At 39.4% G+C, this 26,639-nt stretch overlaps 1 protein-coding gene across 1 annotated transcript in view; it reads left to right on the plus strand.

Moving 5' to 3' along the window:
- Positions 1-26,639, plus strand: part of khdrbs3 (KH domain containing, RNA binding, signal transduction associated 3) — a 111,445-nt gene that overhangs the window by 81,596 nt on the left and 3,210 nt on the right. The window contains exons 7-8 of the mRNA XM_038725612.1: positions 7,209-7,291; positions 26,262-26,314. Coding sequence (XP_038581540.1) covers positions 7,209-7,291; positions 26,262-26,314 — 136 coding nt within the window. The remainder of the gene's footprint in view (positions 1-7,208; positions 7,292-26,261; positions 26,315-26,639) is intronic.

The raw sequence follows: 26,639 nt of genomic DNA on the forward strand, positions 1-26,639 counted from the left end.
GGTTAGCCCAGTGTCTTCCATGATAGCTTTTCACCATGGGTGTGTGAGTGTGTGTGAATGGGTGAATGAATTCACTCTCTCTCTTGAATATTAAACTTATTCCATATAGGAAGAGCAGACTGAGCCAACAATGTTTATATATCAGGTATTGTCTATTTATTTTACTTTTTTTGCATCAATGCTTACATCACAATGCAACTTGAATAATATACAGAAGCATACCAAGACTAAGTATGGTAAGGAGTACTACATACTACTATTTTAAATTCAGACATGTCTTATTAAATGGATATTTCAAAGATAGTGTTTTAAACTTGGCTGACTTTGCAGAAGAAATATTTTTTTAAATTGGTGCTACATGACCATAGAAAACAGAGAGAAAATAGTGCTGGGGTATTTCCCTTTGCTCAAAAGGTAGAAAACTTACAACAACCAGAATGCACTGGGCCCGTAGCCTTCCAAGGCCACTCTCACTCCCACTTAACCATTGTTCTTTTGTGTTATACTACCCACATTACAATAATGATACAAAGACAGTTGAAAATCAGCAAAGTGTTAGCATAGGTATATAATAATGTATATATTAAAAGAAAAAAGATGTTGGTTGTAAGATCTCTATGGGGTCTCAGTGTTGAACTGAAATAACCTAACTTGTATTAAACTGTGATAAAAGTTCATGATATCAGTGGCTAATATGACTAATACAGCCCACGCAGCTCATTATTTTTAATTAGCCCCACCTTTTTAGTATGTTACTGCCAGCATTTCATGACACTGCTGCTCTGTGTCTTTAACCATTGAATATTCAGCCCTAAAGGCAGTCATATGTCTGTTAAGTGTGTTTTTCACCTCAAATAATATAACTCTGCAGCCAAGAAGCCTAGACTTTGGTAATTTCTGACAATCACAAGTTCACTTTCCATTTTTAGTCCTGCCATACCAGAAGCTTCTTGCCTGGGTGCTAACTGATTATGTTAATTTATCTTGCGATAATGAACAGTAGAGTAAGAGTTTACATTTGAATTGCAGTGCGTGATGTATAGATAGTTTTACATCTTTAGTTTTTGAGTTACCATGACATATTTGCTGTATTAGAAGTCAAAGTGGATGTATGCCATATACTAGTAGAAAGTTACCTGTTAGCGGTGTAAAATGAAGGCAACACATTGCTTTTTTCCCTTTTGAGAGCTTCTTTATGATCATGTGTCTGAATGGCAAGCACAGTTATGGATTTATTGTGTGTATTTATTTATGTGTAACAAATCTGTGGTCAGTATGGAGTAACCAGCAGAGACAGTTTACTTAATCATCATACAGGTTTTGACTGTCCTCATGTTTTCATACAGAAAGAATATATTATATTTGACAACTGATGCTGACTTCACAATCACAACGATGTGATTTAACTTTTTGTCCTCGTGCCGAGATTCCTATCATTCAATATTTATAACCAAGCTTGTTTATTCCAGCCTCCAATAAGCACTGTATAATAGAGACAACCTTTAAATACCTGAGTTATGTGACAAAAACAGGTATGCTTCTGTCAAAAACATTATTTCAATTTCAAATGGGATGACATTTCTAGCAATGCACAAACTTACTTCAGTAGTTGCCTTTTAGCTAAAGCTGTGTCAGCTTCAAAGACTTTAGTCGTGGCTTTGAGCAACTTGTGTATATTGCATTGTTTTTTTGTTGTTTTCACCTCTTTGAAATGCTAAAGTGTTAACAATTCATAGATAAAATACAGCTGCTTGTGTGTATGTGCACACACACACACACACACACACACAGACACACATACACACTTATACTTATTCAAATATGTTTATTGATTTTCACATATTTTGTACAATAACAACAACAGTGCTTAGTACTCCACAGTAAGATAAACATACAAATAATAATTATTACAGTTATTGCTAGGTAGAAAGATACATACACAGGCACATTTAACCAAAAACCATTGGCTATGATTTATTAATGGAAGGGAACTTGGCCAACTCACAGATAGGTGTAGTCTATGCAGAACCTTAAAGTGATCGTATTATGCTCATTTTCAGGTTCATAATTGTATTTAGTGGTTGTACCAGAACCTGTTTACATGGTTTAACTTTCAAAAAACACCATATTTTTTGTCATACTGCACATTGCTGCAGCACCTCTTTTCACCCTGTGTGCTGACTGCTCTGTTTTAGCTTTGGAGTGATGCATCTCACTTCTAAAAGATCTTTGTTGGGAGTTGCACATGCACAGTACCTAGTTAAGGACTAATTGCCAATCAGAAGCAAAGTAAGGCGGGTCTTGACAAGCCGGTAAACACGGCTTCAGTTCAGCTGTAGGCTACATGTTCCCGAACCAGCTTAGCAACCTAGACTAGAGCAAGAGTTTCAGAAACGACACAGTGATCTTTCACAGGTAACATTTTAACTGCCCACTGTCTCTACATCACCCAACTCTTCCTCCAAGTGCCTCTTTAAGTTCAGACCTCTTCCAACTGGATCCATGCTCAGACATTGATCTATCCAGGTACTCTGTGGGGTTGTTAGAGAGAAGTGGGTTTTGATATAACTACACACCTGTAAATATCTTAACCCAGCTGAGGGATATTAAACCCCTTCTTTAGCTGTTCAAAGGAAATAAAGTGCCCTTCCTTAAAAAGGTCCTTCACACACTTAGTTCAAAAGATGAGTCTGTGAGAGATGGTGCTAAGTTGACATTTTCCAGAGTAGGAGAAGTACTAAGAGCTTGTTGTTTAAACTGAGACCGTATCCTTAGAGAACCATGAAAAATTGGGTTGTTTGTCCAATGATGTTTAATAAGGGGAAGTGGGGCACAAATTAAAGAGCAAAGTGACTTGAAAGCTGTTCAATGAGACACTAAACAGTTGTCTCATGGAACAGTGATCCAAAGTATTATCTTATGGATGTTGGCTGCCCAATAATAATACAAAGAACAGACCATCATCCTCCTTTTTTCTTTCCAAATATTCCTTCCTTATTTGGGATATATTTTTATTCCAAATAAAGGTAGATGTGCAGTTATTTAATTCCTTAAAAAAAGATTTAGGAATAAAGACTGGGATTTGACATAAAATAAATATCTAGAGTATGCCAGGACATTTTTACACAATTGATCATACCAGCAAGCGACAAGTGGAGGGCCAGCCAATTAAAATAATAACAATAAAATCATATTGTGTTTCCAAAGACCAAGATGTTCAAACAGAAAATGAGAGCATGAAGTTTGTTGATCTACAGAGTTTAGTATCAAAATCTCTAACATATTCATGACTGAGGCCTTGTTCTTCTGTCACATCGGTCCTCTAAATAAAACCGATGATTATCCTTTAAGCAGATTCAGTACTGATTATTGGTGTTGATCCTTGCAGTATCGATACTAATGCTACTCAGACGCTTACATTTGCCATTTATAGAACAACAGCGGCTCTGCTCAGAAAATCCAAAACACTGCAAGTATATGAAATGTTTTGCCTTTAGGTGGCCAATGTTACCCTTGGCACACACAACATTTATACACATATAACTAGAACTAGCTGTGTTTTTTTAGCTTTGCTGTCATTAGTGCACTCTTCAGAGCATTTCAAACTGACTGCTCTACACTCCAAATGATGTAAAAACACCCACAGTGCAGTTGTGCATTGCTAAGGAACGTATCATTAGTTGAAAAGTTAAAGTAAATAAGTTACTTTAATGGTAGGTAAACAGAAAATGCAGAATGTTCAACAATTGAAATAATGATTCTCTTTTACAACAGTGACTGCAGAAGGAGCTCATTGGTATCAGGAGCCAGTACCTAATTAAGACTGGCCCTCTGTACCCATCCGTGTCTGTATTTTGGATGGAAAAAATAACTTAACACGTGTTAAAAAAAAAGTGAAGCACCACAACATGATAAAAATGACCTGAAAATCCCCATTAAAGGTTCAGTGTGTCAGATTTAGTGGTATCTAGCAGCAAAGTTGCGAATTGCAACCAACTGTCCAGTCTACCACTGCCCCCTACCGTTTCAAAGAGCGTAGGACACGGTGGCTGACACAGCACAAAAGGTGTCTCTTATGAGACAGAAGAGAGTAGCCAGTCAAGAAATTAGGTTTCTTTAGGTAGATATATTAAGAAATTATATTTACTTAATTATTCAGTAAAACCATATGTTGACTTGGCCAAAACATGGAAAATGTAAGCCAAGAGTGTGAAACACTGTGGCACTGTTTCTGCACGACAGTCCATTATAAATCTTACATCAATGATAAAGGAAACACGTTACTTCTCTTGGTGATTATGGACCCTCGCCAAAACGGCCTGCCAGTAATAATATCTGGCCCGCGCCCAGGTATTATAGATCTCAGTCATGACAGCAACAGTTGCTTACATAATCACTTCCTTTTGAGTGGTTTTGCCTGCAAAATAAAAGCGCGAGAACGTTTTTTTAACAGCAGTGCCTTCTTTTGATGTAAATTGAGAGCTTTTACTTTGAAAAATTAATAAATGACATTACAACAAGTCTGTAGCCTACCTGACGCACCTTTAAAATAAAACCTGATTCCCCTGAATGTCCTCTGCCTGGAGATACTGGGGAAATAAAAAAGCGTCCATAGGTTGATGGATGCATATCAAACACACACACACACACACACACACTGCAGCACATGCTTTATTGTGAGCATGTGAAACAGTCGCTTCATGATCAAATTGTTGAAGAGGGGAAAATAAATTCTTGCAACATGGGATGAAACACACAGCCTTCTAGGTGTGAGTCCTGCGCTTTACCAACTGAGCTTACTAAACACCTTAACATTTAGTTCAAATATTGTCTGATAATTGTCTTATATTCTAACCCACCATCTAATGGATGAAAAAATGGCTCCGATTAATTATTTTTTCTTTGAATGTACATATTCAACGTAGTGTTGAGCGCCTACACAGCCAGAATTCTACAAGAAGAAGAAGATGAACATGGTAACGAAACGCGTTCTGTAGCGCTGTTCGTCCATTTTAGCCTACTGTAGACACATGGTGCAACATGGGGACGTCCATGTAATGGGAATCCGCGGTTAGGTAGATAGAAATGCCTCAATTTAAGGCAGGGGTTCTCAAAATCTGAGACTGCCGGTTTCACCTCAGACAAAGCTTGGGAAATGGTGCCCCCCACCACATCTTTAGTTTACTTTGTAAGTTTTGCTCAATTCCTGGATGCCTATGGGATCGTGATTATATTTTGTGATCCCATAGACACTCAACTTTTTTTCCAAAATAGCCTAATATTTCTGTTTGACATAACTGCTGACTGCACCAAATAGTTTTATAAAAGGTCTGTCTTTATTAGTTTCTGACTATGATGGGGGAAAACAGTTCCCAAAAACTACCGTATCTCTGAAGTCTCATACATGTAGGCTATTCTATGTGATCTCCTTTTGATAGCTAATGAAATAAGTAATGTCATATTGTTTCACTTCCATCCACTGAGCCTCCCCTGAAACTGCTTGGAGGTCCCCTAGAAGCCCGCCTCACACTTTGAAAACCCCTGTTCTAAGATAATAAAAGCATAATGGTTCATCGTGTAAGGTCTTTATACACCACTGAAAACATAGTTATGGATCTTATATTGTATTTCTGATCCTCAGAAATATTACACACTGGACCTTTAAGTTGAATAATCCTCTATCGCAAAAAATGGAGCATTTTTTAATATTTGTTGCATAGCTTGATTGAATTAAACATTTGAACATCATTACAATCAGAAATCATCATCAAAATCCATGCCAACTTGTTCACCTTCTATTGTAGATTATTTTAGATTGCCTTCTTACTGTAAGCCGGTGCCCTCCAAAAAGCATCATTTAAATATTAACAATTAACTGTTGTCTGTGTTGTGATGATTATCTTTGACTATTGAAAACTATTCAGAAATTACAAGGGAAATTATTATTTTGTGTTTTGTGAGGCAGAAAAGGGTTATGATAGGAAATAGCAAATCAAAGTCTGCAGTTTCATCTGCCTGTTGAAAAGTGTTTTTAATTAATCATTTTTGACAAAATTGCACTGCTTTTTGAAAACCACTGCTCCTATTGTTTTTGAAAGTGTTCAAGGGGTTTAATATCGTCACAAGTGCAGATGCTGACTAAACTTAGTCCTTGCATTAGCATGGGGAATTGTTGTTTTGCACAAGCTCTTGTAACTGAAGAATTACAAATGCCAGGAGGGACTTAATTCCCTCCAAGCTACTTCAACACAAATAGAAGGGAACTGACAAAGACCTCCACAAAAACCAGCAGACCTCCCAATGACATGCAAACAACAAAGAAATCACAAAGTAGTCTTGAAACCAACCCAATGGGATGACCAAGGAACGTTTGGAGAATGTAAAAATGATTCCTAAAGCGCAAGTGTTTCCCTAATAGTGACAGAAAACCATGTCCAAGCAACTGTTGCACCAAATATATTACCCACAAAGCATTACCTCATCCAGGTCACTTTGTTGAGAGTGAAATGTAGCTTCTTTACACTTACTTTGTTTCTGGAGTATTAAAGATAAAAGAGTCAATTGAAATACTGTCACTTGGCAAATGCATGTTTCTAATCAGGAATTAGAGCCTTAATAATATGGATGCGATGAGCATTTTCTTCTGGTGCTAAATCTTACAGACATTAATTTCAAGCATGCAAATCAAGGGCAGATGGAATTAGAAAAGAAGTGTGTGGGGGATGAGAGATGTGTCGCTAGGGGTCGATGCCTTTTGTGGAACATAAGTCCCATTTATCCCAAATTAGGACGGGTGCGGCATTGGTTTGCTTTGATGTTCCTCTTGGCGGGGGTCTGGGTGGAGTGCAGAAGGGGGACGGGGCAGATTGCTGAACCACAAACAGATGTTCAATGCTCATCCTTTGAGGTGCTGATGAAACATTGCCACAGCAAGAGTCTTTACATCCCACTGTCAGTCAGTTGCCACTCTATTAGTAGTGCACATAGGGTGCTATACCAACAGCAGCAGATGAAGCAGTTTGACCTATATCTGTGCTAAGTTTAAGGCTTTGCCTTAGAAATGGTTGCAAACCAATTTCAGAAATGTGTTTAGCTCACAATTAAACCAAACAACAGAGCACAAGGCAGCTCTGATCTGACATCTGTCCTCTCGGCTTCTTCACTCTATAATGTTAGTAACTGGTTGTGTTTTGTCTCTATTACTTCAGGAATATGATGACGGCTACGGAACAGCTTACGATGACCAAGGATATGAATCGTATGACAACAACTACAGCAATCAAGGACAAAAGTAAGTTTTTTCAAATAACCCATACTAATATTCCTAGGAATACTGTTCATATTGGACACACCTGCAGCATACAACTCACCCAATCCAAAGGTTCAGGACAGGAAGAGCCTTTCTTATGTAGAGCGGTGGCAAATGTCGGTCTTAAATTTCTTAAATTTCCTATTCCAAAAATAAGGCCTTAGAAGTCTTAAATTTCGTTTACCAAGGTCTTAAATTTTTTCTTGTCCTTTAGTAGGACTTAATTAATGCTGTAACATCAATGAAATACTGAAATGAATACTTTGTGTGTGTGAGACTTCATAATTTACTCCGTTTGGTGTGACTCTGATGTTATACAGCAGTACAGGTAATGTTCCTGTTTACTTCAGTGTTCAGCTTTACGCTCTGAACTGTGAAGTTTTTGCGGTGCAACAGCTCTGGCATCCAGCTCTGCGCGAATCAGTCAGTTGTTAGAAAAGAAAAGAAAATGTCTCTGTAATGCTACACATTAGCTCGACGACTCAGAATGGGCAAGTGTCTGAAATTCAGAAAGCCAGAGATACGAACGAGGCTGAGGGCAGTGGCGCTGAGGTTAGCACAACAAGCTGATCGGCGTGCGCTAATGGAACAGCAGAGCTGGAAGACCCGCAGAAGGTTACTGGTCAGTGAACAGCAATGGAGAGACAGGTGTGTATGAGACGAGTTGTAGGGTAACGTTATGTGAATGGAAACATCAAACTAAAGCACATTAAACTTACATCACCCAGATGCGCCGATCACGGGAACGAATGAAAAACAAACCGGAGCCCAACTCCTTATCCCCGCTGTTTTCAAGCCAATACTATATAATACTATATTTCAAGCAGCCTTTAGATGCTCTAGAAAAACAGACCAGGATGAATAATCACTGAAGAAATTGGCATATTATATTACATTACCTTATCTAGCCAAGGTGTAACTAATTGCAACAACTCATACCACACAATTTGTTTGTATTTTTGATTTTACCCCTTAAGAGTTCTTAGTGCACAAATATTGTATTCATTTCATAGTTGTCATTTACACTGTGGATAGTGGGGACAGGTCTCCTTCAATTTTTTTAAAAGTATTTGTTAAATATGTTCTGAAAAATGGCTTGCAACAAGAAATGTTAAAAAAAACTTATGAAAATACTTTGAGAACGGTTTATTTGCACTATAAGAAAACATGCAATGCAATTTAAAGATAAAAGACATAAATGTTCATTGTTCAAAAAAGTTTAAGCTAAAAAATTTAAATAAAGACAATTCTACCATATATTGGTGCAGAAAATCTCTCCCATTTATGTATTTCAGCATTGAATATTTCATCAAATAGTGTTAAAATGTCTTCTTGTCTTGTTCTCGTGAACCCAATATTGTGAATCGTGCATGTGAGCTAAGTGTATCGTCACACCCCTAATCTGAACCCTTAAATTCAGGTAACTTCGTAAATAATTGTCTCTGGCTTAAAATTAAAACAGATTTTCCATTAAACGGAAGTGAAGTTGGTATTAAATTGCATCCTTGGTGGTATTAAAAAGGTCTTAAAAAGTCTTAAATTTAACTTTGAGAATCCTGGGGGTACCCTGATGGAATAAGTCTGTGTAATATGAAAGGAGTTGCTTATTTTAACATACAGAAAACTATCACCTAACTCTGCGGTTCCCATCAGCTACACTTTACTTTTAGCCTCTTTTAATTCATTGTTTTTAAGGCCCAAAACGTTATTGTTTAACTCATCGCTGTCAATAACCACTTTACCCTTACCAGGAGGTGAAGCGAACAAGCTCTGATAAACCCACTGTACAGCGGACAGACAAAATTAGTAACTAGCCGGTGAACATAGCGGAGCATTCAGCAGCTCAAGAGCCAGGTGTTTTTTTCTGTTGGTTGGTGGAGACAAAAACCGAGCTAAAGGTTAGTGAATACTTGATTTAGGGTGGGTTCACACCCACCTTGTCTATTGAGTTGAACAAACCCTGGAGCGTTTACCTCCTTGGTGCTGTTTGTTTAAGTTGGGGTAAACGTTAGACTCAAACTGGTGCGAGCCAGTCAAAGGGATCTTGATTTTCAGTATGGATATAGAGATTAGAAGAATTACAATCAAAACAAGAACGACATATTAAAAAAATACTATAACAAAAAATACATGCATTATGTAATAATAAGTCATATTATTATTATAATATGTAATATTTATTCTTGACAAAAGGTCAGCACCGGATATATTGAACATTTTTATGTATGTAGCATGTAGGGATATATATACATTAATTCATTCATTCAAGGAGATACATTACAGATTTTTTAAACATAAAAGATTTTATGCTGCTGTTTGTACCTGCCAACTATATGACCTGTAACCAAACATTTCCACCACATGGGTTTTGTTTACAATTTCTGACCGAAGTTTTTGCCTTTGTGAACGCAGGTGGAAAATTTAAACAATGTATCATCCATACGTTCAGGAACGGGATCTATAGTTGTATACCCTTACATTCACCAGGTATGACAGCCAGCCATTTACATTTACTCTTTTTGGTAGAAGCTTTTATCCAAAGCGACTTACATTTGATGAACAACATACAAGCATCAATAAAGCATAAATAGAGTAAGAGATCTACAAGATACTAGCAAGAATGGCAATAAATACTAGTACGAGCTATTAGCACGTGCAACATCAATGGGGTAAATACCTAGGGGAAACAATAAGAGTTAACGAATAGTGCAATCAATGCAAGAGAATTGTAAGAAGATACAAGAAAAAGAGCACAGGAAGTTCAAGTTGGAGATTAGAGGTAGTGGTGTTATAAGAAGAAGGGTTCTTGGAAGAGATGAGTTTTCAAGAGCTTCTTAAACTTAGAGATGGAGGCCCTGCTCTGATGGCATGTGGTAGCTCGTTCCAACATCGTGGTGTTACAGATGGGAACATCAGGGACTCAGATTGCTTTGTGTGTAGAGATGGCTGAGCCAGACGGCATTCGTTGGACAAACTTTTATAATTGAGTTTAGGTGGATGGGTGCAGACCCAGTAATCACTCTGTCTGCAAGCATTAGTGACTTGAATTTGATTGTAGAGGCCATGGGGGGCCAGCGGAGGCTGCTGAGTAATGGAGTGACTTGAGTCCTTTTGGGTTGATCAAAAACCAGACGCTCTGCTGCATTGTGGACCATTTGTAGGGGTTTCATCGCAAGACAACACAGTCTGAAGAGGACAGTTGGTCATCAATCATGACACCCATGGCTGAGGCGCCGATTTCTAGTTTGATGTTATGGTAGATCGGTTACTTGGCTGGAATGACCAAGAATTAAGTGTTAGAGAGGTTTAGTTCAAGGTGGCAAGCCTTCATCCATGCAGATATGTCAGAGAGACAGTGATTCATGCTGAGACAGTGGTGTCATCTGGTCGGAAGCATAGGTAGAGTTGCATTTCGTCTGCATAGCAGTGGTGAGAGAAGCCATGCGAGCGAATGATCGGCCCCAGTGAGGTGGTGTAAATTAAGAAGAGAAGGGACCCTAGCACCGAGCCTTGGTGCACACCTGTTGAGAGGCAGTGAGAGAATGACAATTTTCCTTGCCACGACACATTGTAGGAATGCACAGAGAGGTAAGATTTGAACCATAGGAGTGCTTTGCCCAAGATGCCTATTGTCAAGTTGGTGGATAGTGGATAGTGATTGATTGTGTGAAAGTTAGCTGATAGGTCAACCAGGATAAGAAGCGAACTGCTCCGTGTGTGCTAGATCTGTAAATGGGCAAATGTTTGTTAACACATTCACCACCACAACAACAACAAAATTGCAGTTTTTTGTTGTCTTATTTAAACCACAATAAACACAATATTTCCCTAACCATACTGTGGGTGCCATATACTGTGTATTGTAGAAATAAATAATATTAAACATGTCGGCATTGAAAGTGTTCTCTATGTAATGCAATACAGTTCAACAGCACCACAAACTACATCCTCCAAAATGATCATACAGTTGACTCCCTACATCACTTAACTGAACTGAAAATTATAACCTTCATGAAGGTATCCAAGGAAGGTTAAAATCAAGGGCAACTGGACTTGTTGAAGATACTCAAAGACAGTTCACTTCTCATCTGAGAGGCTTCTTCAGTTCTGACTGACAGGTAGCGAAACCCAGCTATTTAACCTTTGTGGGGTCATAGTCAAGATGATCGATACAGTTTGGTTTGTTATTGCTCCTTGCTGTTGTGATGACAGCCATTATGGTTGTTGGATACACATGAAGCCAAGTTTGAAAGACCATTGTTGGCATTCTCACATACACATTGAAGAGAACAAGAGCCTTCACATTTGAGTATACAGGAAACCCACACAAACAGACCAATACCTACTTTTCAATTCCCACTACCCACCAGAGCATATGCTAGCGCCATCAAAAGAAGATTAAACATTGTGATTCTATACATGTCTGGAGTATCAGGGAAGCTCAGGAGAATTTTCACCACATCCCAGTGTTTTTTAAGCCCAAGAAGACGCTAAGACAGATACTGGTCCACCCTAAAGACCGCACACCCAAACACAAGAAAAGCAATCTTGTAAATGCTGTCCAATGCAGTAAGGAATGCACATACAGAGTATATTGGGGAAAATGAAACAGCCTCTACACAAAAACACATGGCCCAACATTGAACACCTCAACTCAAGACTCAGCAGTTTACTTGCATCAGAATAAAAAAGGACATTCTTTAGGGACCACCATGTACATATTTTAGACAGGGAGGAGGTTGAAAGAGATGTCAAGGAGGCCATTTACACCCAAATGGAAAGACTTTCACTTAACAGGGGAGAAGGTTTGCGACACCACTTATCCCCCACTTGCAATGCTGTCCTTTCATCCCTTCCCAGGAAACTAAACAAACACTCACATTTGGCCTCATGAGAATGTCAACAATGGTCATTCAGACTTGACCTGTTGGTGTTTCAAACACAACAGCCAGGAGCACTAACGAACCAAGCTGTATCGATCTTCTTCACAGTCACCCCACAGATCTTAAATAGCTGGGTTTCCCTACCAGTCAGTCAGAACTGAAGAAGCCTCTGGATGAGAGGCAAAACATCTTCAAGTCTCTTCAACCAGTCTAGTTGCCCTTGATTTTAACCTTCCTTAGATAGCAATGGCCTAGATGACTGAGAACCTTCACAGACTCCATGAAGGTAGGATATATAACAGGTTGGTCGTATTAGACTGCATTAGTTAAAGCTAACAAGAGTGTTCTTACAAGTAATAAATAACTCTGGGTTCTCATGTTGTACTTTTGAGTTCATACTAGGGCAAAAACATGACAATGACAGTACTTCAAACAGCTTCAGTGAGTGCACTGAATTGAAAAGCACTTGAATATGCAATGTGTTGTATTTATGTCTCTCCAGGTCTAAATGAGCAGCATCTAATGCCAGCGACTTCACTGCAGTCTGGCCATTTGGCCTTGAGTAAATGTAAAAGAATATGAGGTAGAATTGAGATTTTAAAGGTTCATAGCAGCTGGATTATGGTGCATGAGCTGTTAGGAGTCATTTATGCTCATTTTCTGCCCTGTTTGAAACTCAAAAGAACACTTCCTGTTAATGAAGTACTTTGTGAAGTGTGAAATGTTTTGACTGACCTTTGGGTTGTCCTTTAAGATTCCCTTAAAAAAGCAAAATTTAACATTGAACCCTACTTCTTAATAAGCAATCAGCCAGGTTTAGAAAATGTAGAAAAAAGATCGGATGCATCGCAGGATCTTGAAACAGTATTCTGTTTTTGAATCTCTGATCCCAAAACAAACCCAGCAGACTCAATGACACTCCAATGTGTTTCTCATGTCGATGCAAAATAAACAGTCCTGTATGTTGCTCCATTTTAAAAAAGGGCAAAGCTAAATGCAGAATATTGATTTTATCTAGGGAGGTATCACACTCTCCAAGCCACACAAGGTCAAAGGCTTTCCGTTTGGTTTGTTGGTGTCCCACTGTATTTGATGAGCACACAATGTGCTACAAATATGTATGCCTGCCTGCACCACTTCAAAGAAAGAATGATTGTTGCCACATTTAGTGTGTCAAAATTGGATTGAATTGACAGCAGCTGGAAAAAGGAAAACAGACACAGAAGAAAAAAAAAACATTATTCTGTCCCTTGGCTTTTGTTAGCAGGGTGGTCAATGTTTTCTTTTGTGGTGGAGTCAGAATGTCACCCAGGCTTCATCCATCTTTTGTGCTATCTGTTTTTTTTGGGGTGGGGGTGGTGGCAGATCACACGCCTCCACACACACGCACACACTTCCTCTCCCTCTCTAACACAGTGATGTATCTTGAAGTGTTGCTGCTTAGGTGTAGAGATGCTTGCTGGGGAAAACGCAGGTCCGCCTCAGGAATCTGCAGCTATTTGTTTTAAAAGCAGCATTGTGAATAATGGTGGGGGTGGGGCTGGGGTACTTGGTACTTGGTGGTGGAACAGAAGAAAAATGGAGTCCATCATGTAAAGGCTGGAGGCTGGGTCGACTCAAAGAGATTTTCATGTCTGCTATCTGGCGGGAGACAAAGCAACTAATAGGGCCCAGCCTGCGCCTCCAGAGACAGCTGATTCACTTAGTTTTTCTCTTATTTGTGTGTCCTGTGTCCTGGATTTGGCTGAAAAGATACTGTTACTGCAGGCTGACATTGTGCATGTATACAACATAAGCGTTATTCTTTGTTTTTGTGATAAATGATCTAATTTGATACAATTTGGGTCATCCATAAATATAAGATACATTGCGTGACATGTTCGCTTGGTCCTTTGTTTAGTCCTGCAGGCAGCACATAAAGAACTACTTACATAAAAGACATTCTAATGCTATCATAAAGCCACAGGTCTGTGGTACATACAGTAATCTATAAATTATGTTTATTGTTGCATTTTAGCAACCTCAGTTAATACTGCAACATAATACTGTCCTTCCATTGCTTCCTCCTCACAGTCACAGTCCTATTAAGCTTTGTGATGGACAAAGGTGCATTATTTTCACCCAGAACCTGAGGAAAGTTATAGCAGGTCCCAGCTGCGGCAGGGCCTCCAGGAGGGTGCGTGCATGTGTGTGCGCCCGTGCGTGTATGCTGGTGCATGTGTGTGCGTATGTGGAAGTCTCCTAACAATGTTTCTCGAAGCCTAAGGAGCTCCCAGTCACCAATCTGAGCTCTGACTGCGTGGCAGGATTTCAGTTGCCGGAGGATAACAAGCAGAACAATTTACAGTCTCTCTGTCATGGTATTACCCCAATGGCTTATGCTAGAAACAGGCCTGCCATTTGTGAACAGGAAGAGAAAGGAAGAGGATGGTTTTAAAAGGCTTCTGCTCTTCAAAAGGTTGTAAAGCCGCATCAGTGGATTTATTGATACCTTAATTATCTTGAAATATGTGTCCATAACAAATGAAATACATTTGGCTGTAGGTGGTTATCAGAGTGCTTTGTCAAATGATAAATTCTCTTACTATCCTACAAAATATGCCCACAAAACTATTCCTATTTTAACTCAAAAGATCAGGTCTGACTTTCCACACCAGACTCACCATCACCATCACCAATGATAATGATTGATTTTAATAAATAAAAGAAAACTTAAAAATTAACTCATTCCAGCATTTCAAAGATAGATTTGCTGCTTTGCTGTGTTTATTATCCTTTTAACTGGATATCATTGGGTTTTGGGCTGTTCGTCAGCCAAATAAGCTATTTTAATATCACCTTGGAATATTTATTTTTTTTGCCAGATTAATCAGTAGTGAATATAATTGTTGGTTACAGTTTTATTGTACATACAATGGCCATTGTAAAGCTCAGTGCTCCGGCTGTCGCCATCTTGACAGTGCATGAATCCAGCTAATCCAAACATGGGCAAAGAGGTGGAGCCGAGGCGGCTGAATGAAGTCTGTTTGCTGAACCACCAAGTGGGTAGCCACCTGAGAGGGCACCAACCTGTCACCCAAAGCAGCCGCTTCCTTTTTGCACATAACTTAAAATTATAATTGAAACTGGTGAGTTTTATACAAATTCACTCTTTGTACTGTAGTCATACATGGGGAAATTAGCTACAGCGACCAATACTGTTTTTTGTTCCAAGCTGTAAACATGCTTATTTCTGCCGTAAAATTTGGGCATTTTAACATAGTGATCTATGAGGACTGACTTGCTTCTGGAGCCAGCCTCAAGTGGCAATTAGATGAACTTTGGCTCTTCCAAATTGTAAGTACTATTATCAGCAAAATGTACTCAACTATCACATACTTATTATTTCAAGTGATTCATTCACTTCAGCCTTTACCTGTAACTAGCGTTTTAATGTTAGTCCAACTCGGAGTAGTTAGTAGTAGTAATTTACAGCTTGCTAATTAAATCAGTGGATCATATTTTGTGTACTAATTGAATGCTGTGCACATTCTGTAAATAGTCAAGTCAAGAAAAAAAAAAGTTTTACAAACTTAATAAACTCATTTTAAAATTCCAGAACATAGTAAACACCAGTTTGATTAAGTTTTGTATACACATAAACATTTTCTTAATCAATTTCAGTATTTGAGGACATGTACTCAGTTACCATCACTGTTGAGCGTTTTAACTGGTATAAAATGTTATACTGCACACTGGTTATACTAACCATTGCCAAATGAGACAAGACAACCTATGAAACTATACTGTACACATTCTGTCACTCCGAACAGCTGAAATTGAGTAATTTAGACATAATTAAATTTGAAAGGCAAATAAGGCGCTCACAACCTTAAGACATGAGACTTAAGCTAAAAAAAAATGTTTTAGATGCTCTGAAGACATTTTGGGACATTTACATGTCTCAGAAGAGAGCTGACGCCTGGGGGAACCTCATGGAAATGCTACCTCAGCATGACAGCCATGGCAGTCAGTCTGCCAGCTCCTAGATCACAGCCTCCTCTTACCGTGTTTATACAACGCAGAGCACTGAGCCATCATCTTTTTTTGGAGAGACAGCAGAAGGCTTCATCTCAGGAGAGTTATCAGAAGCTGCAGTGCTTAGGTACAAATCAAGTGCTAAGGTCAAGGAGGATGAAGAGGGTTGCTCATGTGTAGAGCGTCTTTAATTTTATCAGCAGAGAGAAGGTGACGTCTCTGTAGGGAAATGAGAAGGATGACAGCTGTAGCATAGCCCTGGCTGGACACTTGGCGAGGTCACGGCTAGGTCGTCTCTCGTAGCTCGGGTGCGATCAAAGTATTATTTTATACTTGACACCTCAGAGACGGCTGCTGACACCTCGCACCTTCCCCTGCATCTTGCTTTGGTACGCCACATCGTAGGCTGGATCCCGGAGGCCCGTGGGCACAAGGATAGCTGTGTGACAGTGTTTTAAAGGGCAGAAGCATCCCTGAGGAACAACTGTAAATCTTAGTACAAGAGACTGGCACGGAGGAGAACTGAGGAGGAGAGTTGCAGGATTTCAAAGTTTCATGGTGTAGCAGTTAAGAATTGAATGTTTGAAAGAGCCCCAAAACTACTGAAAAAACGCCTCATCACCAACACACACACACAAACCCCCAGTCGTAGTATTTTTCACTGAACAACTTATGGACTACACCAAATTGTACAAAAAGTAAATGTATCAATACTTCTTTGGGATGGTCTTTAGAACTACCTCTGTATTAACACTAAGGAGCAAGATATCAATCTAAATTACCTGATGGGTTTGTCAATATAGAATGCCTGCGTACATATCCAGACAAGGGCACCCAATATACCACACATAGGGAGGATTAGAGTTTGCTAACACTAGCTAATGCTAAACAACATTCACCATGCATGCTTGTAGCAGCCTGCTTATCCTTGTAACATTAAGGAATGTCACAAAAATATACCAGCATCCATCCAACGAAGGTTAAAGTCAAGGGCAACTGGACTTGGTTGAAGATACTGGAAGACGTTTCGTCCCTCATCCAAAGGACTTCTTCAGTTCTGACTGACTGGCAGGGAAACTCAGCTATTTAACCTCAGTGGGGTCGTTTGCCAGGATCCTGGCAGGATTTTAGCATGCTAACATGTGCTTGTTTGCACAAAACAGTCTGATGTCATTAATCTAGCAGACATTTGTTCTAAACCAAAGACCTGATTGTGTCACTAGATGTAAAGTGAAGGGTTCACTCACGTGATTATAATTCATCCTGAAGGGGACATGAATGTGTGTAGAATATTACATGTCAATCCATTCAACAAGTGAGACATTTCACAAACTAGAGGAAAAGTAAGAGGATCACTAGAGTCAATAGAATATATCACCAGGTCAATAATATTCATCCTCAGAGAACCATGAGTAGAGGGTAGAGTGGAGAGCTGGACCGAGTGGCAAAACATCTGTTACCATGGCTGCATTTAGCAAACCGGGAGTAAAACAAGTGATTATTTGCTCAAATTAAAGGTAGTCGGACTCGACAGTGATCCTTACTGCTTACCAAAGAACCAGCGGTCCAGCTCTTTCCCATTTTGGATGTGTTGTTTGTGTTTTAGCCGATTCAAGCAAACACTGCTGCTCGTCTTTCTGCCACTCAGTGGGCGTAACTGCGTTCTGTGACATTATGCGCTTACCCTCTATATCTACATTTACATTTACATTTATTCATTTAGCTGACGCTTTTATCCAAAGCGACTTAAAATTGCTATATACGTCAGCGGTCACACGCCTCTGGAGCAAGGCGTTAAGTGTCTTGCTCAGGGACATTGGTGCATGTTTTACATTGGGGAATTGAACCCAGGTCTCTCAAACCAAAGGCATGCATCTCATCCACTATACCATCACCACCCCATCATCTCCAAATTTCATGGCAATCCATTGATTAGTTGTTGAGATATTTCTAGTGTTGTAGTCAAGACCGCCCAAACCGTCAAAGTCAAGACCAAGACCAGAGTTTATCAAGACCGAGACAAGACCTGAGAGCAGTCGAGACCAAGACCGAGGGAGGGCGAGACCGAGTCAAGACCAAGACCAGTTCCCTGCATTGCATTGCACGCAATAAAATGTTGAACGAGATCATAGATATTCACAAATTGATCTGGAAGATCCACATTCCCATTAAATCACCCACATACAAACACTAAGAGCTGAAATCAACGTAAGCATTGCGGGGAGGGGTGACAGTTGTTAACAGGAACAACACATGTTTAATTAGGGTTACTGGTTGCATTTGAAACAATAAGTTTTACTTCCAATTAAAGTTAGGATGTTATCAAATCAGACAATGCAAAAGCAATTTATTGATATTCCCAAAGTTATAGTCTTGACTGGTCACGAGTCCTCAATGTCCGAGACCGAGACAAGACCGAGTACAAAGGCGGTCGAGTCCGAGACGAGACCAAGACCATCAAAAAGTGGTCTTAAGACCAAGACCGGTCTCGACTACTACAACACTAGATATTTCAGTCTGGACCAAAGTGATGGTTCCGGCCAACAGACATTGCCATCACAGCTGAAAACAGTAGCCAAAGCAGTGGTTTTCAAGGGCCGCAGAGTTCCAGCTACACCCTTGGGTGAACCTAAACTGTTTTTTAGATTAAAGATACAGAGTAGTGACTTGTTCTGTCCTCTCTTCCAGGCGCAGAGCATATATGCATGTCAGTGGGCAGCAAGCTGCTGGCTATACTTTTTGTGTTGTGTTCAATTGCTGGTGACACAATGTATTTGATCAGCCTGCCTTTGTCAAAGCTACTTCTTTGAGGTGTGCTTGTTTTGTCAAGGCCCTAAGGCAGACAGAACCCATTTAGTACAATGGGAATATCAGCATTTTTTTTTTTTATCTTAGTGCAGATTGGCAGTGTTAGCTGTCTGCTAGTGAAATGCCTGCAGTGCTTCACAGATGCTGGGTAGCTAGATGCCGTTTTCCAGGTAGACAGCTTGTCAAGATGAATGACAGGTGCTGTGGCAGGAATTAGACCATCTGAAGGGAAGGAGGGCGGGATTTACAACAATCTCTCTGTCTCAAAACAAAAAGTTGCATATTGTAAATGTAATTCCCCTTCACTAAAATGTAACAGAGATTCACAGATTCCAAATAACAATGTTACAACCCAAACATGTTTCCAAATGTGGGATTTGAAAGAACACTGTAAACTGACTTGCCCTAAAGAAGCAGCATTTTTCCAGAAGGAGGATTTTGTGCACTTTCCAAACAGAAGGGGAAAGTAACATAAATGGTCTGTACCAGACAGAAGACTCATTTGTAAAGTCAAATCTTTGCCGTAGGCCATTTTGTCCGTCTTTGTGGCTCTTCAGCAGGGGGTCAGAATTGGAGATAGCTTTGCAATCAGCCACCACACTGAGCAATCACCACTGTATCCATAAGGATGGTTTCCATTTGAAATTATGTGAGCTTCATTTCATACTAAATGGCGAAAAAAAGGTAGTGTTTTTTCCCCCAATCCATTTTCATTGCATTGTTGAAAAATCACCAGTGAGCTGGTATAATCAGAGCGTTCGGTGTGGGGCACTCTTGTCAGCATTTTACCTTTTCAACCTTGTGCCAAGAATGAATGAAAAGTTATTACACAAGAAGCATCAAGTAAGTTTTTTGAGTATTCACAGCCATGATCAGCTAAAATGTGCAATCTCCAAGAAATAGGCTAACAGAAGAAAAGCAGCCACTCTCCACATCAGGCCGGCACTGTATTACCTCTCAGCCCCTCGTAATGTCCTCCTAGATTTCTTCAAATTTATCACAGAGGACTGGAAGAGTAATGGCGATGTAAGAAAACAAAGTCCACTAGGGACGTGTACTACATCATTCAGATTTAACACCGCCATCTGTTTCGTGGTGCCCGGGAATGGCAACATCAGTGCTTAAGACGAAGCGTTTACAGAGATGACAGATGCTCTAGAGAGGCAGGGTTTTTACCTGTGGAAAATTAGGCCTGGAATCAGATGCCTGATGAAAGAGACACACTTATCTAATAGGTGTTGTGTTTGCCTCTCGTGGTGCATGCCTGCGTTGAAGACAGATGTGTTTTTTTTCCTTCTTGGCCAGTGAAGTTAGGGGGGACACAAACCAGGGGACACCTTCTGCTAATGAATGTCAAATCAAAAGCTGACCTATTTAGAAAATCAAAGCACTTTCACACCTATGACAGGGCAATATCTCGAGTGAGATCTAACCACCCCAGGCACCTCATCTCATGCTTGTGTTCATGCTGCCAGCTGTGCACTTCTGACCAGGCGAAGCTGTGATTTGGGATCAGTAATGATGAATGTTGAATGCAGGAGGCACTGGAGAAGGTTTTCAGGTTAAAGCTTCCCACTGTTTTTCCCTTCCTTTTATCTCATACCACCTTAAATTAGAAATTTCTAGGTTTTTTTTTCTTCAAATGAAACCAGCGAATGGAGAATGTGCCTTAATGTACCATCTGCATGATGACACAATGTTGTATGGAGATAAAGTGCATCAAGCTAAATATTATTGTGATTACGCAGTACCACACATACAGTATACCATTAAAGATTTTGTATTCTTGCTTGTTAGCATTTGCCAATTTTAAAAAGCCAGCATTAATCTTATTAAAACATGCTGGGGAAAAGGTTTACTAAATTTTAATGCTAAATTGGTCACTTAACGTTAGCATACTTTTGTCTAAAATGTTCAATGTCATATATTGGACCTGTATCAAACTTTTCATTAAATTATAGATTTTGTAGATTGGATAGATAAAATAGATAATGTTATTTTCCATTAGATTTTTGTCATTTTACTCATAAAGTACTAACAAACTCTGAACAACTCTACATATATGGCCAAATAACATAAACATATATTTTCTCACCAAGTGTCCCTTGCTGATAGTGCTATAATATAAACTAAAAAAAGCTTTACCGTGTAGCATTAATAGGTAATTTTCAATTAAAATGCTGATGTTAAATGTACTGTAGAGCACTAGAACTTTTGGCTACACAAAAGCAGACTTTTACCGGAAACTTTGACCTTCAGGATACGTCTCAAGGCTCACCGGTCTCTGTAATTGAGAAGAGAAAGTAACTATGGAGAGACGTTGTATAGCAATATTGATAAAATGTCACCTCAGAAATTAGAGGCACCTAACAGCTTTTGTTGCACTCTTCTCCTTTGTGCAAAGAGCAGGTCTGTACTGGCAGCTTTCCGCACAGCAGACTGCTATTATTGGTCCTTTCTGCCCTAAGCAACAGAGAAAAAAATGTGGGTTTTTTTCAGTTTTATGTGAGATAAACAGTGAAAATAAATGAAGGGGGAAATGCTGACAGCATGTAAGCAAGCCTCTGAAATATTGTTAGCATTGCTGTGGTTTGTGTTATTTGTTATGTTTTTTATTGTTGAATATGACAGAGCTGTACAGGAAAGCCCAAGATTACCAAATATTTCACATACTTTTCAATGTGTCTGCAAGCACCTGTGAATTGTGTCAAATTGATTTCCTGACATTCATAAAAACTGATGTTTATTTTGAAGGCGACCTCTCTGGAATACACCTCTGCATTTTAGCATAGTGTGAAATCTAATTATTTAGTATCCTGTCAGGACTTGTCTCGGGGTACACAACATGATGAAAACATGCATTCAGTGTCTTTCTGTCTCCCTCTCTTCTCCCTCCCTCTGTCTCTGTTGGCCAATGAGTGGTGTCAAGGATATTGCAGTGACTTGACATCCGTGGCAGATGCACGGTGGCACGTCTGCCGCGAGGGCTGACTGGAAACCTGACGCTCAGAGCAACAGCAGCTGGCCTCGCTTCTTGGAGGGAGACTACATTAGCACAAGGGAAAAGGCTTGTTTGCTTCTGCTGGCTTGGCATTGTTTGTAGTTGAATTATGATCTGTGTAAAATTTATGCTAAGCCTGACTTTAGGCACAAGCCTCTGTGGGGAGCTGTCTCATGTCTCATTGAGCCACCAGTGCTCTTAAAATGATTCCCCCCCACTGTCCTCAATTGGTCATGTTGTCTTGTTCGTCCTTACCAAGAAATTGTTGCAGGAAACAATAAAAAAGCCAATCAGTTTGTCATGTTGTTGCTGTTGAGAGTCATTGTCAGTTTTAGTGAGGCTGCCAAGGTTTGGATCAGATCACCCAAAATACAAAAAATCCCAATTTTTTCACTTACATTTTATAGTTGCTTTACCCAGGTTTTGATATTTGTGTTTATGATATTTCTGGCTCCACCCCAATACACAGGAGGCATAGAAACTGTTGTTTGTGGTGATCACAGCATTAAAACAATTCAGTTTAAAAAAAAATTCTAAGCAAAGTTTCATTCAGGACAGAAAGTCCCCATTACTCTCGATAATCAAAACAATGCGACAAAAGTCACTGGAGACCCCAGTGACTTTTGTTGAGATTCAGAATTTTTATTGGCAAGTGAAAGGCTGCGCATGTGGTGGGTTTAATTCGGAGCCTGGTATGAACCGCTGGAAACCCGGGATATTTATGATGATCGTTTGACACAGATCTAGCCCGGGCACTGGCCTTTATCTCACCATGTGCTGTATAAAGTGTGAAATCTTGTGTGTTTGACAGGCTTTGACATTGCTATGTTTTATTGACTGATTATTTTACTGTTTTTTTTAAGTTGTTGTTTATGATTTATCTGTTGATTAGTTTTTACTGTTATATGATGTTGTTGCTTAGGTTTCTTTGTTGTTTCTTATCTGATGGTCTTGTTTTTACTGGCAGTGGTGTAATCTAGTTTTTTGTAGTGAGTATACCGTGATTTTTCCCTCCCAGCCTCATACTCCCCCCGCCCCAGAGCGACGTCCCACAAGCACCACTACTCTCGCTAATACATACAGTAGGCCTATACATGTGCATGTAATAGAGAGCATTCTGAAAGACTGCAAGGCTATGTGTTATCAACACCGCAAAGACTTAAACAGCCAATGACAGTTACGGGTGGGCAACCACGTCACTTTGTGTCGACATGTGTCGACATGTGACATGGGGACATTTAAGGGCTCCGATCAGGAGTTGTAGCAAAACACTTGCTAGTGACAATTCAGAATATAAAATACATTGGAATATGGGCCTAATGCTGTAATCAGTAAATAGTTTTTTTTTGCTTAAGTAATTTTTTGGACAATGCTTTCTCTATATTTACATTGCATAGCGTGTTTTCTTATTGTGCCAAAAAAACATTCCCATAGCACTCACATTTGTTATTTAACATTTCTTGTTGCTATTTTCCAGAACATTTTTAACAAATGCTTTCAAAAAGTGGTGGTGACATGTCCACAGCGTCCCTAGTGTAAATGACACCTATAGGTGGGGAGAACAGACTGATTTTCTAGTATTTAGTGTTGATCACTATCTTACTCAGCCAGTTAGCAGCTGCATAAAGCCTTAGATATATGAATGTGGTCACTGGAGCATAGGTTTCATCAGCTGGCAATTTTCAATGCACATTTAAGAGTGTAAGTTGCAACTAGTATTATCTTTTACCATTCCTAGTGGGTATACGCGTATACCTGCGTATCAGGTAGACTACACCACAGCTTACCGGCTAACCGGGAGATTTATTCCTACTGATTCTGATGTGTAAATGCCACAAAGCTATAATTGAGTGAACTGACGAGGTCAACTGAGCTGAGATAATACACTTTGATAAATTAGAGAACAAACAAGACAAGAAACCATAGCCGGGCTGGCCATCGGGAGCACCGGCACAACAAGAGCGAGAGAGATGCGTCGATAAGATAAGCAAGGTTTGTGTTTGGCTGGCTATTCAGCCACAGCATGTGACTTTTGCTGAAACATTTTCATAAAGTTGAGACAAGAGAGCTCGTGATCAAGTGAGAGAGAGGGAGCATGCTTAATGTTACACTATAGTTGTGTGATTTATCAGTGAAGTGTATGAACTACTGCAGACTGGCGTCTCTGTTAACAGTGACATACAGACACACATCTCCTCTATGAAACATCTGCATCCTCACTGCGCTGCGTTATTATAAACTGTGATGAACTGGTCATGCGTCACATCTCTCTCTCGTCCAGGCGCTGTCACTCCCCCTTCATCGCTTTGCAGTTGTCATGAATTAGTTCCTGTTGTTGACAGTGTAGTTGCTGTGGCTGCCTTGACATTGGGGTTGGTGTTCAACTTTTCAATTGTTGTCAAAAACGATTAGATATAAGTTATCCTGGTCATTCAAATAAACACAAAAAAGATGAATAGTGCACACCATTTAGTATGTCATCATTACATAGATGGACCTTCTCTCAGCAAACCCTAACTGTGACTGACTTCCAGTGTCCTTGATGAATGGTTATAATTCACAAGAATTAACAAATTAGAAATATATCTTTGACCTTTAAGATAATTTCTTAATTTCCAAAAAATATAAATATTTTTTTTTGTTTGATGGGCTTGCTTCTCTGGCATTTGGCCATTGTGCCTTCAAAAAACTAAAATGATAAAATTCCATGCTTGGTCTACATACAACAAGAGGTATGAGGAAAAAAAGGCTTTTTATGATTCGGGTGAACCGCCGAATGAAATTAAAGCCAAATATTCCAATATAGAAGAGTGCATCATTTTAATTTCTTTTACTAAAAGTGAAATGATCCATCTGTACAATAGAAAGTTAAAAAATATACTTCATGTTAACGCAAAGCAACAGACCAATTTAGCTTTATCATTCAGCTAGTGTGTAGCATTTAGCATGATGTTAACAGCTCCTTCAGCAGTATTATAGCTGGCAAATTTAATACACATGCCAAACGAGTACAAAAGGTTTTATTGAATATGTGTTGTATAATCACAAAATCTTTTAGTTTGATAGCCTTCTGTATCATCCAACAGACCAGTACATTTGCATTTCATGTAATAGACCTACAGGAGCACTATAAATAATAGTAAGTAATAGTGGAAACACTGAAAGGTACGTCTTCAGTTTGCCAGTAAATTTATTGGAATATACAAAATGGAAAAAATAATGAAAGGTTATGTGACGATATAATAATTACTAAATGATTTTCAACATTGTGCAGCTTCTTTTTATGAAGTGGATACTGTTCAGCGAAAAACAGACTTAATGGTATAACAGAATTAGTTGAAATTGATTTCCTGGAGTGCTGCAAAAATGTGCTGTAATTTGATAGAGGGGTGGAGTGTCTAAACCTCTCAGGCCTTAGTTTGGCTTTTAATGATCACACCGCAAAAAGCTACTCCATTACAGTAACTGGAGTAAAATGTAATCCGTTACTTCCACCGTGGTGTGTCATTTCCGTCACCTCTTTGCCCTCAGCGGTCGGGCGGTGTTGATGTGTTGTGTTGGGGTGTTGGATGGTGCCTTCAGCTCTCTAATCCGGAGAGCAGAGAGGTGCTGCTGTCGCTGACAGACTGACTGACAGGCAGGCGGAGAGGACCCAGCTGTGATGGCTGGTGTCGGCTCAGTGGCAGCCTTATGATGAATTGCCTCTCTTGAATGATAGCGCTGTTACCGAATGATACTGACGCAGGATTGTTCTGTCAGCATCTCACCGGCGACCGCAAATAAAAAAATAAAAAAATAAGTGAGAAATGAACCGCTATGCAACTTGCCTCCCCATCTTTTTATTTTTCATTAAAGATGCCACCTCTCATAGATCTCCATATGCAGTGATATGGAACTGGAAGTTTGTGCAGAAATACGGTGGAGGAAATTGCCTTGTAGAACCACAAATGTGGCTGAACTTTTGAGCGATTGAAAGCTGCCTCTTGTTTGCTTTTTCACTTTTATATCCAGCAGAGTATATATGGAAAAAAATTTGTTTCTCTTTATTGCCCCTGCATAAATTATATTTGATTGCATCATGATAAATATTACTTTGATGTTGTTCAATAAGACCGAAAATAAGTTACATTCCATTTATTTGCTGATAACTGCAATTTCCTTGATGCAGAACGTATTATTTTGCTCTTATTTTATGTTTATTTATACATTTTGATATTCACCTCACTGTTCTGTCTGTTTACAGCTCAGATGACTACTATGAATACGGACACAGTGGGGAATCATATGATTCATATGGTGAGTTGCAGACCTCTCTTCCTCCAATATATATTGTGTCAATTGTCGGAACAACATCAATTTAGTTTAGTGACTGCACCGCTGGCTTCATATCAGTTGCCATAGCACCGGGTAATTGCGTGATGTCTTAGACACAATCAAAATAAGCCTGTTTAAAGTGATTTCCACAGAGTGGCATTGTTCTTCTCCCAACGCAAATAAAAACCAAGAATGATTAACAAACAAGTAAACTTTTTTTTTATGGCGTACAGTGTTAATTAAGCTACAGGAAATTACCCTAAAAATTGTAGTATTAAAGAGTTTGCGCACTAAATCTATTTTTTTA

This window comes from Micropterus salmoides, unplaced genomic scaffold (genome assembly GCF_014851395.1).
Source record: "Micropterus salmoides isolate LMB-PRFRI ecotype aquatic unplaced genomic scaffold, ASM1485139v1 Ms_hic_scaffold_17, whole genome shotgun sequence".
In the NCBI taxonomy this organism is placed as follows: domain Eukaryota; kingdom Metazoa; phylum Chordata; class Actinopteri; order Centrarchiformes; family Centrarchidae; genus Micropterus; species Micropterus salmoides.